This window comes from Symphalangus syndactylus, chromosome 18 (assembly GCF_028878055.3).
Source record: "Symphalangus syndactylus isolate Jambi chromosome 18, NHGRI_mSymSyn1-v2.1_pri, whole genome shotgun sequence".
NCBI classification, from domain to species: Eukaryota; Metazoa; Chordata; class Mammalia; order Primates; family Hylobatidae; genus Symphalangus; species Symphalangus syndactylus.
In genome coordinates this window covers 101,080,807-101,096,624 of record NC_072440.2, presented here as the reverse complement: position 1 = coordinate 101,096,624, position 15,818 = coordinate 101,080,807, and the positions used below count along the sequence as shown (strand labels likewise).

General features: G+C 35.8%; 1 protein-coding gene and 1 non-coding gene across 2 annotated transcripts in view; one reads left to right on the top strand and one right to left on the bottom strand.

Moving 5' to 3' along the window:
* The window catches only part of ROCK2 (Rho associated coiled-coil containing protein kinase 2), a 168,001-nt gene that overhangs the window by 54,495 nt on the left and 97,688 nt on the right, over positions 1–15,818 (bottom strand). Inside the window, exon 5 of the mRNA XM_055253796.2 lies at positions 3,229–3,489. Coding sequence (XP_055109771.1) covers positions 3,229–3,489 — 261 coding nt within the window. The remainder of the gene's footprint in view (positions 1–3,228; positions 3,490–15,818) is intronic.
* Positions 1,508–1,614, top strand: LOC129468780 (U6 spliceosomal RNA). The gene has a single exon (XR_008652840.1). It is a non-coding gene; the product is annotated as a U6 spliceosomal RNA (small nuclear RNA).

Below are 15,818 nucleotides of genomic sequence, written 5' to 3'. Positions count from 1 at the left end.
GAAGTGTTGAGCCTTAAACTTGCAATAAGACTATTCATGTTAAAAAACTAATAGAAAATTATAAATTCAATGTACTATAGTTTTTAATAAAAAACTCTTTTGTTCTTAAACATTGTATAATTATCCTTAGTATTGCTTGAGGAATGGAGGTCTGGGGTAAAACAACACTTTAAAAGTTCAGTATTTGTTAAAAAACATCTTTGACTACATCAGAATGAAGGAGTTCTATTCAAACGAAGGAAGGTATAGATGGGTAACACAATGGAAGATGATATCAGCAATATCTATGGAATCACTATCTAGATTATATAAGCAATCCCTGTATATGAACAAGAAAGCAATTTAAAAGAGTTAAAAGATATAAATAGGCAATTCACAAAACAGAAATGACTGACAAATATATGAAGAGAGGTTTGTCATCATTAGTTACAAGATTAACATAACTGGTCAGGCACAGTGCCTCACATCTGTAATCCCAGCATTTTGGGAGGCTGAGGCAGGAGGATCACTTGAGCCCAGGAGTTTGAGATCAGCCTAGGCAACATAGACAGACACTGTCTCTACGAAATATAAAAAAATGAACCAGGCATGGTGGTGCATGCCTGTTGTCCCAGCTACTCAGGAGGCTAAGGCAGGAGGATCCCTTGAGCCCAGGGGTTTCGGGCTACAGTGAGCTATGATTACACCACTACACTCCAGCCTGGGCAATAGAGGAGACCCTGTCTACAATAACAACAAAAAAAGATTAACGTAATTTTTACAAATCTTATTTATTTTTTTCTTGGCTAACTTAGTCCAATAAGATGAATATAATTGTTTAAAGATATTACTGTGTATCAATAGAACTGGTAACCCTTAGAGAACTGAATAATAAGTGTTAGCAAGGATATGGGGAGACAAGATCTCTCATGTACTGGTAGTAAGAAGTTACAAACATTCACAGCCATTCTGGAGATCGGGCAATTCTTTCTTTATGTACCCTCTGATGTAGTAGTTTCACTTCTATGTTTATACTTAGAGAACCCCTTGTCAGCATATACATGGGACATATATAAAGATGTTCAAGACAGTATTGTTGTTAGCAGGGATTTGGAGGTGACCTAGAAATCAAACATCCAAGGAATAATAAGGTAAATTGATTGATAGATACTATGGAATACTAAGCAGCAGAAAGAAGCAATGAACTAACTGACATTTATCAGGGAGAGATATAAAAACAATGCTGAGTAACAACAGCAAACAAAATGACATCTATATCAAGATACGGTTTATACCAGCTAAGAACATATATGTACACTATACTAATAATCTGCAAAAACATATGGTAAACGTATACTAGCTATCTATTAGGGAGAGGAAAGACAGAATGAGACAGAAACGGAATGGAGGAAAATATAAAATAAAAGCCAGATGAGGCCTTCATGTTGACTACTCACGACAATAAACTATGAACCAAGGAGTATAATTAACTCAACTGTCCATTATCTGAGTTTAAAAACAGTAAACAGTGCTCACTTAGGCAGCACATATACTAAAATTAGAATGATACAGACAAGATTAGCATGGCCCCTGCACAAGCATAACATGCAAATTCTTGAAGCAGTTCATATTTTTTAAATTTATTAAAAATAATAAATGAAAATAAATAAAAGTAAAAATAGTAAACAAAATTAGGCCATGTTTTACTTTGCCTTATAAAGAGACAATTTAAGTATTTGCTTACATGCTTACACAATTATTCTGTAGGTACCATATTCTATCCTGTTCCCCATATTCTCCTCCTCTACACCTTTCTCTCCGTAACCACCCTTATCCTCCCTAAAAACATGTGGTATGATTTATTTCTCTGTACCCTAGCCCCAGAAGTTTTTGGTTTAATGAAAATCGCAATACATTCATGGAAGTACAGCACAAAAACATATTCTCTTATGTATAGCAGACATAAGTTTAGCATTCTATTAGGAAATTATTTCATACTTCATTTTCATTAAAGATAATTTGCACTGTTAATCATTTCACACTATATTATACCAAATACCACAAGAGGGAGCTTTGGGTACAATAAAAATCTCCACCTATTAAACACTGATTAAGGGTTGCAGAACATAATAACAGACTCTATCAAAAAGACCAAAAATATATAGAGATGTTAAGTTCTAGCTGGGTAGATTAAGATAGACAAAAATGGCCCATAAAGTATAGCACAAATTCTGACTATGTGAGGAAATTATGGACATTATGACATTAAAGAATGATCAGTCAGGTCAGGATTATCAGAAGGAACCTTAAAGCTGAGGTAAAATCTGAGATGAGCTTAGAAGTTGGAATGCTGATGAAAGTAGAATGATCAATAAAAGTGAATGTCATACAGGTGGCATGAATAAGTTAAGAGGTAGAGAGAAAATTACCTTAACTCAAAATAAACATTTCACTAGGTAACTACCAAGAAATAAGATTAGCTTTATAAGCATACTGGAAAGTTATAAAAAACATACAAAAGATGAAATACAGTTTGCTGTCAATATATATTAACATTTATAAGTCGACTCCTAGGTCCAACAGGGTAATACAAAGGAAACAGAACCCGATCCCTCTCCATCAAGAATTACTTACTGCACACTTACAGAGAAAAGGGCAAGATATATAAATTTTACAACCAAAATAAATCAGTATCATAATTAGCTACGAGGTTAATGCCACTGAACCTATTAATCATAATATGAATTGTTCAACAGGTAAAGCATCGCAACAAATGATGTTCCCAAATTTATTCTGTGTGGTTGATGCAGAGGGAGTGAGTAGGAGGTTGTAACATAAATTTACTTACTTTTACCTCTTCTTTTAAAGAAAAAAAATGCAGAAATAACAATGGTGGTGAAAATACCTATTTACCTTAATTTAGATTTTGTGTCCTTCTTCACCTAGATTATACACATGAACCGGTTTTGATCGATAGCAAATGCTTGTCAACAGTCTATGAGGAAGATAACTAGGTTAGCTAAGTTTTTATTTCTCTTGATAAGTACTCAACAGCTACATAAATGATTATAAAAGAAATGTTTTAAGTTGGTTAAGGAAATGTTTTAAGTTGGTTATATCTTGTTTGGGTGCTATACAGTTATGAAAACTAAATTTACCTTTGTTCAAAACTATGAAGACCTGATTTAAAGTATTTCATTTATTTCTGTCCCTCAAAACACTATCGTTTTAAATAATTTGCTTACTTACTTCATCCATCTTCATACACGTGCCAAAATCTGCTAATTTTAGATGTCCATGTTTATCCAAGAGCATGTTGTCAGGCTTCACATCTCTGTGTATTAAACCCATGGAGTGTATTGCATCCAGAGCAAGAACAACTTCAGCAGTGTAAAATTTGGCCCATTTTTCAGGCACGTCATAATTACTCATAAGGTTTACAAGGTCTCCACCAGGCATGTACTCCATTACCATGTACAGATACCTATCATCTTGAAAGGCATAAAAAAGCTGGAAAACAAAAGGAAAAGGAAAAAATTTTAAAAACCCAAACCAAAAACCATAATCAGAACAAAAATTTAAAAAACTATTATTACTATTGAAAAAGGCAAACTATTTCATAACCAAAACAAAAATTTATGAGATCTTTTATTTTAGACTAAGGCATATGTAATGGATAAACACTATCAGACAAAATTTTTATATGGGTACCTTATTCAAGCATAAATGAATATTTCCCCTCATGGAGAACACAATACAAAAGAAACTTTAAATAGAACCATTTAAGAAAAGAAACAAACAGGAACAAGGAACATTAAAGGTGAAAGAATGACAGAAGAATTCACTATAGTTTAAAGAAAACAGCTTTCTGAACAAACTACTGCACATAACTCACACAGAAAAGAGCTGAGGAGGTAGGAGCAATTTAAAAAAATCTAGAGATACTAGATTCAACGGATACAAGAAGAGGGAATAAGCCTCATATCAACGTCAAGAATGAGTCACTGGTAGCCATATTTGAAAGAGGCGAAACTCTTCTCTCCCTTTCCCCATCACCTTGTTCATGATAAACAAGAGACATTCAGTGTACTGAGACTACAGCAGTAGCATTGGGACCAGAGAAAGAAGATACCAGTCCAGGTTGCTACTGGCCCCCCAGAAAGACAGAGAAACCACAATGTCTGAAAAAAACCTATCTGTACATTCTACCAAACAGTATGTCACACCCCTCCCAGAAACAAGCAATGCAAACACAAGTCCTCCACAGACAAACAGGGAAAAGATAAAACTAAGAATCAATATTTGAGAAAAACCAACATCATGAAATAGAGAAAACAGCAATTTGAGAAACAAAAATAATACTCAAGGAAATGTTTAATAGGACAAACCGAAGACAGCTTTAAAAATGTAAAATCGACCAGGTGTGGTGGCTCACACCTGTAATCCCACCACTTTGGGAGGCGGAGGCAAGTGGATCACCTGAGGTCAGGAGTTCAAGACCAGCCTGGCCAACATGGCGAAACCCTGTCTCTACTAAAACTACAAAAAATTAGCCGGGCGTAGTGGCAGGCACCTGTAATTCCAGCAACTTGGGAGGCTGAGGCAGGAGAACTGCTTGAACCCCAGAGGCGGAGGTTGCAGTGAGCCGAGATTACACCATTGCACTCCGGCCTGGGCAACAAGGGCAAAACTCTGTCTCAAAAGAAAACAAAAAATATATGTAAAATCGATACCCTCAAAAGGGTAACAGATGTCACATCAATTAAACATTAAGCTGATATGAGGACAAAAAAAAACCCTGAAGTCTAAGAATTCACTATATGACTGATGACAGACAGATTACAGTTAGAAAACTGAGAAAATGAATGTTCTCTGAACACACTGAAGGAGTAAGAGATGAAATACAGAGCAATGTCAGAAAAGCACCAATGTCTACCTAAAAGCAGTTCTAGAGAGTATATAGACTAGAACAACAAAGGAATAGAAAACAAAAATTTCTAGAAATGAGTAAAGTTAAAAATCTAAGATCAAGAAAACCTGTAAATGAAACTGATACTTTACACAGCTAGGGCTAAATTTTCAGAAATCCAAGAGAAAAATCCTGTTTCCAAAAAATGCCATATATACAAAAACATAAAATCATATTGGCAACAAACCTCTCAGCCAACATACTGAATATAAAAGGCAACATAGCTATATCTTCAAAGTTTTGAGGGAAAATAATTTTGATTGTAGAATATGGCAGACAAGAAAACAAAGGAGATGACAAAAAAATTTTATAATTGACAGACCCTTTTCAAAAAAATTATTCGAGAATACAGTTTGACAAAAAGAATAGCTGGGCACAGCAGTGGCTCATGCCTGTAATCCCAGCATTTTGGGAGGCTGAGGCAGGCAGATCACCTGAGGTCAGGAGTTTGAGATCAGCCTGGCCAACATGGCAAAACCCCCATCTCTACTAAAATTACAAAAATGAGCCAGGAATGGTGGTGCATGCCATAATCCCAGCTAATCGGGAGGCTGAGGTGGGAGAATTGCTGGAACCCAGGAGGCAGAGGTTGCAGTGAGCCAAGATCGTGCCACTGCACTCCAGCCTGGGCAGCAGAGTGAGACTCTGACTAGGGGGAAAAAAAAGGAATAAATCCAAGTAAGAGGATTATGTGAGACATAATTTTAAAATGGAAGGCATCAGGATGAAGAGAAGGAAGAAAGAGTAAAGCATGATAAGGCTGGTTACCAAATTGCGAAAGTGTGTGTGTGTGTGTGTGTGTGCGCGCGTGTGTCTGTCGGTATACAACATGTTGAAATGATTAAAGGAAATACGCAAATAAATGAAGAGACCACCTCATGTACATGGATTGGAAGAATCAATATTATCAAAATGGCAACTCTCCCCAAATTGATCATTATATTCAATGCAATCTCCATCTCAATCCCAGTGGGTCTTTTCCAAAAACCAACAAGCAGGTCCTGAAATTTATTTGGAAATGCAAAGGACTCAGAAAAGCCAAAACAATCTGGAACTAGAACAAAGCAGGAGGACTTACATTTCCCAATTTCAAAACTTACCACAAAATTACAATAATCAAGACAATACTGGCCAGGCACGGTGGCTCATGCCGGTAATCCCAACACTTGAGGAGGCCTAAGTGGGAGGATGACTTGAGGCCAGGAATACAAGACCAGCCTGGGCAACAAAGGGAGACTGTGTCTCTACACAAATATTAAAAATTAGCCAGGAATGGTGGTACACCTGCAGTCCCAGCTACTTGGGAGGCTGAGGTGGGAGGATCGCTTGAGCCCAGGATTTTGAGGTTTACAGTGAGTTACAATTGCACCACTGTGCTCCAGTCTGTGCAACAAAGTGAGATATGAGTACTGGCATATGAAAAGATATATAGATCAATTGGACACAATTGTACAGAACTGAGAACCCAGAAATAAATCCTTGTATTTATGATCGATAAATTTGTTGACAAAGGTGCCAGGGCAATTTAATGAGGGAAAAAATTGTTTAAAAAAAAAAGTTTGAACAACTGGATAGCTACAGCCAAAAAGATAAGTATTTTTAGACCCTTACTTCACACCATAGTCAAAAATTAATTCAAAATGAATTATAGGCCTAAATTTAAGAGTTAAAACTACAAAAGTGTTAAAAAAAATAGGAGAATATCTTAATGAACCTAGATCAGACAAAGGTTTCTTAGATATAACACCAAAAACGCAACTGACAAAATAAAAAACTGATACATAGTATTTCATCAAAATAAAAATTTTCTGGCTTGAAAGATACTATTAATAAAATGAGAAGATGAACCACAGGTTGGGAGGAAATATTTACAAGTGATATATATAGCATTGGTCATTAGGGAAATGCACACTAAAACCACAATGACATACCACTTAACACCCATCAGAATAGCTACACTAAAAAAGACAAAATAGTTAAGTGTTGATGAGAATGCAAAATGGCACAACCACTTTGGAAAGCAGTTTGATAATGTCTTACAAAGTTAAACATAAATGTAGCAAACAATCAAGGATTCCACGCCTATGTACCTACCTAAAAGAAATGAAATATATCCACCAAAGACTAATAAGCAAATATTCATATCGGCATTATTCATTATTCATAATGGCCAAAAAGTGGAAGCAATTCAAATGTCCATTAACTGGTAAATGAACAAACAACATGGAGTACATCTGTATACCGTTTCCACCCCAACTGGGTGTTCTGCAATGCAATTCTGACATTAACCATCAAGGCTTGGTATGAGATCCCACAAGTGAAGAGCTCAGTCTTCCACAAAATTTCCCTCACTTCAGAAATCAGCTGCACTTTGGGGATCCCCAGGTTCCCTACATTTTGGACTTACTGGCTACAAATTCAGGGGTTCCCACAACCTCCTCAGGCTTAGCAATTTACTAGGATGACTCACAGAACTCAGCATAGTGCTATATTTATGATTACAGTTTTATTATAAAGGATGCACACAGGACAAAGTCTGGAAGAGATTACAGAGCTTCTGCATCCTCTCTCTGTAGAATAAAAGTGCATTTCTCTCCTGGCACCAGAACATCAATGTGTTCACCAACCAGGAAGCTCCACTGAGTGTCAGTATCCAGAGTTTCTGTAAGAGCCCCATTACACAGACATGATTAATTAAATCACTAGCCGAATGATTAACCTCAAACTCTAATCTTCCCCCAACATCTCCTTCTCCCTCTCCCAGGAGGTCTGGCAGCTAAAAGCCTTAATTTTCTAATCATGTGTTTGGTCTTTTGTAGTGGTCAGCCCTCATCCTGAAGCTATCAGGAGGACACGTGAGTCACTTCACTGGTTTAACAAAGACACTCCTATCACTCAGGAAATTCCAGGGCTTTTAAAGCTCTGTGCCAGAAATGGCGACAAAGACTAGATATATTATTTATTATACCACACCATACAATGGAATACTATTCAGCACTAAAAAGGAATGAAGTATAACAAACATTACAATGTGGGTGAACCTTAAAAACAGTATGCTAAGGAAAAAGTACCAGATGCAAAAGACAACATATTGTATGATTCCATTTATAAGACCTGTCTAGAAAAAGCAATCTACAGGGACAGAAAGCACATTAATGGTTGCCTGGGGCTCAGAGGGTAATAGGAAATGTCATTGAAGGGTACAAGTGACCACTTTGGGATGGTGGAAATGCTCTAAAATCAGATGGTAGTGGTGGTTCCACAATGCTATAAATTTCCTAAAACTCACTAAGGCATACACTTCACATAGGTCAATTTTATGCTATGTAAATTATATCTCAATAAAGTTCTATTATAAAGTTGTCTTACAAAGGTATAAAAAGTTGCATACCTCAGTAAAGTTGTATAGTTATTATACCTCAATAAAATTAATTTTGAAAACTTAAATGTGCATGTTAAAATGGTAAATACAGCCACTAGAACAACAGAAAAGAGATACCGTATATATTTTCCATCAGTGTAAAGGCAACTCTAAATTTACCACAGCTTAAAAACAACTTTCAAAGAATCAAGTTAATCCAGAAATAATAATGTAGTTTTATTTATAAGACAGAAAAACTGGAAAAAACCTGAATGTCCATTAATAGATGAACAGATAAATTGTCACATCTCCCTACAAGGATATACATAATAAAAAGTAATAAAAGTAATAAAAAGGAATGAAATATTGATATACATCATGGATGAATCTCAAAACAATTTTGTGGAGTCAAATAAGCCAAATAGAATGGGACTGAAGTTAGAGTAGATACTGTAGAAAAGAAGATCCATGAACTTAAAGACATGGCCAAAAAACTATACAAAATAAAGCATGCAAAGAAAAAAAGACTGGTGGGAAAAACAGTATCAGTTACCTATGGGACAACATCAAGCAGATTAGACATGTGTAACTGAAGTCTGAGAAAGGGGATGGGGCTTAGGGGACAGGAGCTGAGACAGAAAAAACATTTAAAGAAATAATGGCCAAACTACCTCCAAGTTTGATGAACTCTATAAACCCGTAATTCTAAGAAACTCCAATAAATACCAAGCAAGGTAAGCCACGCTAATTAAAGTATTGTGTTACTGGTGGCAAGAATAGATAAATGATGCAGTGAGATACAGAACCCCAAAAGAGATCTATGCACAGATGGATAAATGAATGACAACATAAGGAGTTAACATACACCAGTGGGGAACAGAAAGTTTTGTCAATACGTAATGTTGGAACAACTGAATATCCATATGGAAACAAGTAAAATTGAATCCTTAAGTAACACTCTATTAAAAAATCCATTCTGGGCTGATCATAGGTGCTACGGTCTGAATGTTTTGTGTTCCCTCAAAATTCATATGAAATCCTAATGACGGTATAACACCATCATCCTAAGGTGATGGTATTAGGAGAAGGGGCTTTTGGGAAAATGAGTAGGTCATGGAGGCCACTTGAGTCACCTTGTTAGCATAACATGAAGTCAGCCATCATAAATGGGTTTACTGCCCTTGTAAAATAGGCCCAAGGGAGCTCATTCACCCCCTTCTACTATGTGAGGACACAGAGACAAGGTGCCATATATAACAAAGTGGATTCTCACCAGACAACAAATCTGCCAGCACTTTGACCTTGGACTTCCCAGCATCTAGAACTTTGGGAAATAAATTTCTGTTGTTTATAAGCTACCTGGTTTATGGTATTTTGTTATAGGAGCCCTAATGGACTATGATAGGACAGGTTAATAGGGAAAAAATAAAAGTCAGAAAGGTAATATAGCACAGTATCTTCATACTCTCAAGGTAGGGACAAATTTTAATGAACACAAAAGGCCATTAACCATAAAAGTTTGATTACACTTTTACTGCATTAAAATTATGAATTACTATTCATCAAAACATACTGTAAAAGGAGTCAGAAGTCAAGCCACACAGAGGGTATCAGAGCTCAGGAAGGGAAGGAGGACCATTCACGTGTGAGGATGGGTGCCATGGGATACCAAAGCCCAAGTGTGACAGAGGAGGGATGGGATTCTACCCCTACCTTGACCTTCCTTCCAGCTGATGGCTGGAACTGAGGAAACTAAGATAAGCAGAATCCCACCCTAAATCTTACCAAGTGCCATACTCAACTGAAGTATGATCTTGAAGAAACTAAAATACACAGCATCCCACCTTAAATCTTATTCAAGGGAGTTAATCCTATCGCCCATATGTGCATAAGATCAGAATGGCTAATCTCTACCCCTTGCCTCCTTATAATACTAAACTTCCCACCCAGGGAGGAGCTTATTCACCATTTTGTTATCATGCCATGTGTGTACTACCATGATTTCTCACTGCGCCTGCACACCTTGTGCTCCACCCTGCACATGTAACGACATTCAAGTATCTCATGCTTATTTATGTCATCATGGTTCTTAAAACAACAAAACGACCTGTCTTCAGGGAGCCAGCTGAAGAACTCTCTCTCCAGTGCTGTCTCCTTTGTGTTCTAACATCAGCCATGAATAAAGCCTTGTCTGGGACACTTTTTTGCCTCATTTCATTTTCTAGTGCCTGGGATCCTAGGAACCTGTGGTTGGTAACACAAACAGGGTCCAAAGGACATCCAAGCAAAGGGGCAGCCTAGTGGGGGATATTACAGCCAAAAAGGTTGAGAAGTCAAGGGAAGACTGCGGAAATGTTCAAAACTGAAAGAAAATAAATGTGATGTGGTTTGAAACTGGATCCTCCTGCTATAAAAGACATTACTGGGACAACTGGTGAAAACCTGATTGGGATCTGAATATTAATCAGTAATGTATCAATGTTAATTTCCTCATTTTGAAGCAGCATTTTTGGCCCAAATGTAAGTACAAGGGAAATATCCATATTTCAAAATCTATTTGAACTTTCCAATCAAGGGGCTTCTTCTATCTAATCTTCAATTAGAAATGATTAACCTGTAACTATCAAAAGAAGAATTATAAAATTTTCTGAAAATGCCTTCTCCAAGTGATAAACATGGTAAATCAAAATTATATGCTTGAGGTCAACATTAACAGTCATAAATAATGTATTAGTATGTACTCCTGATATGACAGCATGAAAATGGCACTTTAACTCTGCAGTCTTTCTCCCAAAAACCCATAACCCTAGTCTAATTAATAAGAAAAACATCAGACAAATTCCTACAGAGGAGCATCCACATCCTACAGTATAATTCATGTACTCCTCAAAACTGTCAAGGTCATCAAAAACAAGGAAAGTATGAGAAACTGTCACAGCCAAGAAGAGCCTAGGAAGACACGATAACTAAATGTAATGTGGTATTCTGGATGGGATCCTGAAACAGACAAAGAACATAGGTAAAAATTTAAAAAATCTAAATAAAGGCTTTAACGTATCAATAATGGTTCATTCATACATTTGTAATAACAGGGAAAACTGTACTGGGGATAGATAGGAACTTTATACCGTCTGCTCAATTTTTCTATAAATCTAAAACTTGAAAAAAAAATCATATGTTAGTGGATAATTATAGTACGTGGCAATACCTAGCTGTGTGAAAGGACATTTTCACAGATGAATATGTAAAATATTTTTACACACCAGCATTAACAGATGAGTATTTGCACTTAATTTTGATGACAGGAAACACTAATTGTGGACCCCAGTTGAGCAAACATCCAGAAAAGAATTTCACTCTTCTCATTAGTAGACCTATATTTTTAAAATTGTATTTATTATCTCTTGAATTTTATCAATAAAAACTGTACAGAAATTTGTTTTCTCATTATATAAATACTTACGTAATATCTTCAATTTTGCCTCTTAGGTTGCAAAGCCTAAATATTTACCATCTGGCCCTTTACCAAAAAATGTTTGTAATTCCTGGCATAACTGAAATGAGATTGGCCACGGTTGGTAATTGTTGAAGCTGGGTGAACTGTACATGGGGATTCAATATACTTTTTTTTTTCTACTTTGGGATATGTTTGAAATTTCTAATACATTTTTTAAATGGAAAAATATATCATTAGGCTGGGTGCAGTGGCTCATGTCTATAATAATCCCAGTGCTTTGGTAAGCAGAGATGGGAGGAATGCTTAAGGCCAGGAGTTCGAGACCAGCCTGGGCAACATAGTGAGACCCCAGTCTTTACCAAAGATGAGCCAGGGCATGAGCCTGCAGTACCAGCTACTTGGGAAACTGAGGTGAGAGGATTGTTTGTGCCCAGGAGTTTGAGGGTGCAGTGAGCCATGACCTTGTCACTGTACTAAATACAGCCTGGGCAACAGAGTGAGATCCTGTCTCTAGAAAAAAGAAAAAAAAAAAAGAATTTTTTTCTAGAAAGCTTTGCAAGTTAAGTTCATTCAAGCCTCATGAAATGAATAGTTTATATTTTATATAAACCATACCAAAGCACAGAAAAAAGTAGTATGCTTCCCTATTATGTCTATTAGTCTTACCATAATAAGAAAACCAAGAGCCCATGTTTAAGTAATTAAATTAAATTAAAGGTCAAATCTCATTATGCACATTGATGCAAAACTGCTTAACAAAATATTAGTAAATCAAATTCAGTATCCCACTTTTAAAAATCACATTATTGCAAACAGCATTTACTTTAAATTTTACACTACTTTGAAATCTTTTTCAGTGCACTATAAAAGATTAGCATATTTCATTTGCTTACTAATTTATATTCCTTATACATTAGCAATGAAATTTATATTCCTTATACATTGCTTAATGTATAAAATACAAATTATTATATTATAAATTATGTATTATTATAAAATTATATTATAAATTTATAAAAATATAAATCATATTTTTAGGCTTAATGTATAAGGAATATAAATTATTAATAAGCATATGAAAGATGCTGGATCTCATAAGTAATCAAGGAAGTACAACTTAACACAGTTAACACCTTATTTCTCAAGCATGCAACTAGTAAAAATTTAGAATAGTTACAATATCAAGTATTTGCTAAAACTGTGGTGAAAGAGAACATCAATTGTACAAAGATAATGTAAACTTGTAAAGAAAAATTTTTTAACAAAGCAATCTGGTGCTATCAATCAAAATGTCAAATGTGCATACCATCTGACCTAGCAATCCCAATGCTAGGAATCTATTGTAAAGAAAAACTCACACATGTATAAAAGACAGACCTACAAGCACAGTTAATTACACATCAAGAGCAGCAAATGTTTAAGATAGGTCTGGAGCACCCTGTTACATCACATTGCAAGCAAGCTATCAAAGACTATTAAGGCTTCGTTAAAGGTTTCAGAAACCAACCTCATTCTGATCCCACTGGTCAAAGGTACCACAATTTGAGCATCAATAAGATATTCAAAGGACTGAAACATATCAAACAGGTTTTAAGTCCATGAGTTCAAACTGATTCTCCCCCACAACTGGTCACCCTTATTTTGAAAACTGGTAAATACAATAAAAGAATAAAGCATTTATCCTGTCCTTCCAGTGGGAACTGCACCCTGAGTAACTAACAAGTAAACAGAGAATTACTTTTCTTCACAGAAGTATTCCAGTCACTATAACCAAGGAGGAATGATTGAACTGAAGTATCATTTTACAAACCTTAATAAATGATATATCAAGACACTGAGCACAAATAGCTGGTAACACACCAGATAACCAGACATTAGTCTTCTTATAGGTGGCCTATGAACCTGGCTTATGAAGTAGTCCGACACCGTCCCCTTCCAAAGTGAAATCTGAATCTTATCAAGCCTCTATATCTAACAACCAATTTACAAAATTACAAGTGAGAGAGAAACATGTTAAACTACACCACAAGAAGAGATCAGCAAAATCCAGGTTTCTTCAACCTGGGGACAAAAGTAAATGAAAGAAGAGGGAAACTCTCTACATTGAGAGATTTAAAAGATATACCTGAACTTAAATTTTTTTTTAATGCCAAAACTAAACTAAGGTGTTTAGGGGTACACATCTGGGTGACAAAACTACAAAGGAAAGCAAGGAAGCATTTGCCATAAAAATAAGAACACTAGAAAAACACAGCAAACTGGATATATAAATGGCTTTAAAAAGACAAAAAAGTCCTCTCTACCTGCAAAAGAATAAAAGTTTTTAAAATATGTCAATATTTATCTATTGAATTCAGAAATCACCCTAATAATATATTTCTAAGAAATACAGATAGGCCCAAGATTTGACCTATTACTGTGGCTAATTTATATTAACAAAAATGAAAAGTGGTATTTCTAACAAAAGTATAGTAACTATGGGGGCATTAATACAATTAAATATTTAATAGTCATTTAAAAATAAGAGCTGAGATTTGGAAAACTGAAATAATTCAATAAAATTAATTATAGGCATATCCGATGACTCACTTCACTGCAATTTCACTGCAACGTAGATTCATGAAATGAAACTCATTTCATTGCAATTTCACTGCAATGTAGATTCCTAAAAGAAATGTGTGAACATATGTACCAAAATCCTTATGAAAGAATACTCAAAGCAGCATTATTCATTATAGTCAAAAAGGAGAAACAACACAAATGTCCATTAAGTGACGAATGAACGAAGTGTGGTACAACCATGTAACAGAATACTATTTAACCATAATAAGAAATTAAGTGTTGATACATACTATAACATGAATGAATGAATGTCAAAACATTAGGCTAGGTGAAAGATGTCACAAAAGACATACATACATGTTGTGTGATCTGATTTATAGGAAGCTTTCAGAATAGGCAAATCCATAAAGACATAAAATAGACTAGTAGTTGACAGGGGCAGGGGGGCAGGGGGAATTGGGGGGAATAAATGCTAATTGGTCCAGGGCTGCTTTGGAGGGTGAGAAAAATGTCCTAAAATTAGGTAATGGTGATGGTTGTACAACTCTGTGAAAATATTCAAAATCACTGAATAAAACAATAAATAAAAATAAGTCAGTCACTCTGACAAGTTTTCCCAAAAAGTCAAACATTTTATACACATAAATATAATGGTGCATGGAATGTTCTTTACCAAGAGAGATAAGCATATAAAGGCCACAATTATGATCGGATTTATTTTTCAGTTGTACTATGTTTCACTATTGGTTTGCTTCCTCAGATCCATTATCCCAATTACTTCAATAATCAGCAGATTTTCTTCTATCTCAATTAACACTTTATAAAGGTTCACATAGCAGAATTAAAGATCAAAGAATATCAATTTATGAAATAACCAGAGATGGCAATCTGCTACTATGAAAGCAATTTAAAGCTAAAAGTGAAACAAATACTTTATTGCAATCATTCTTTAATCAGATAAATTATCATGGTATGCAGGCCGGACGCAGTGGCTCATGCCTGTAATCCCAGCACTTTGGGAGGCCAAGGCAGGCAGATCACTTGAGGTCAGGAGTTCGAGACCAGCCTGGCCAACATAGTGAGACCCTGTCTTTCTACTAAAAATACAAAAATTAGCCAGGTGTGGTAGTGAGGACCTGTAATCCCAGCTACTCAGGAGGCTGAGGCAGGAGAATCGCTTGAATCCAGGAGGTGGAGGTTGCAATGAGCGGAGATCGTGCCACTGCACTCCAGCCTGGGTGACAGAGGGAGACTCTGTCTCAAGGGAAAAAAAAAATTATCATGGTATAGAATTTACCATAAAAGTTTTAGTTTCGCTGTACATATCAGAATTTCTATTCACTGCCTACAATTTTTAAAAAAAGTGGAGGGGGGAGCAGGAGTGAGGATCAATCTTATAAAAAAAGCAACAGTAATGAGCTTCTAAATAACATGGTCAAAAGTGGGGTCTTTTTTTGGGGGGGGGGGGTGGGAATCTGAACTGCCTTCCA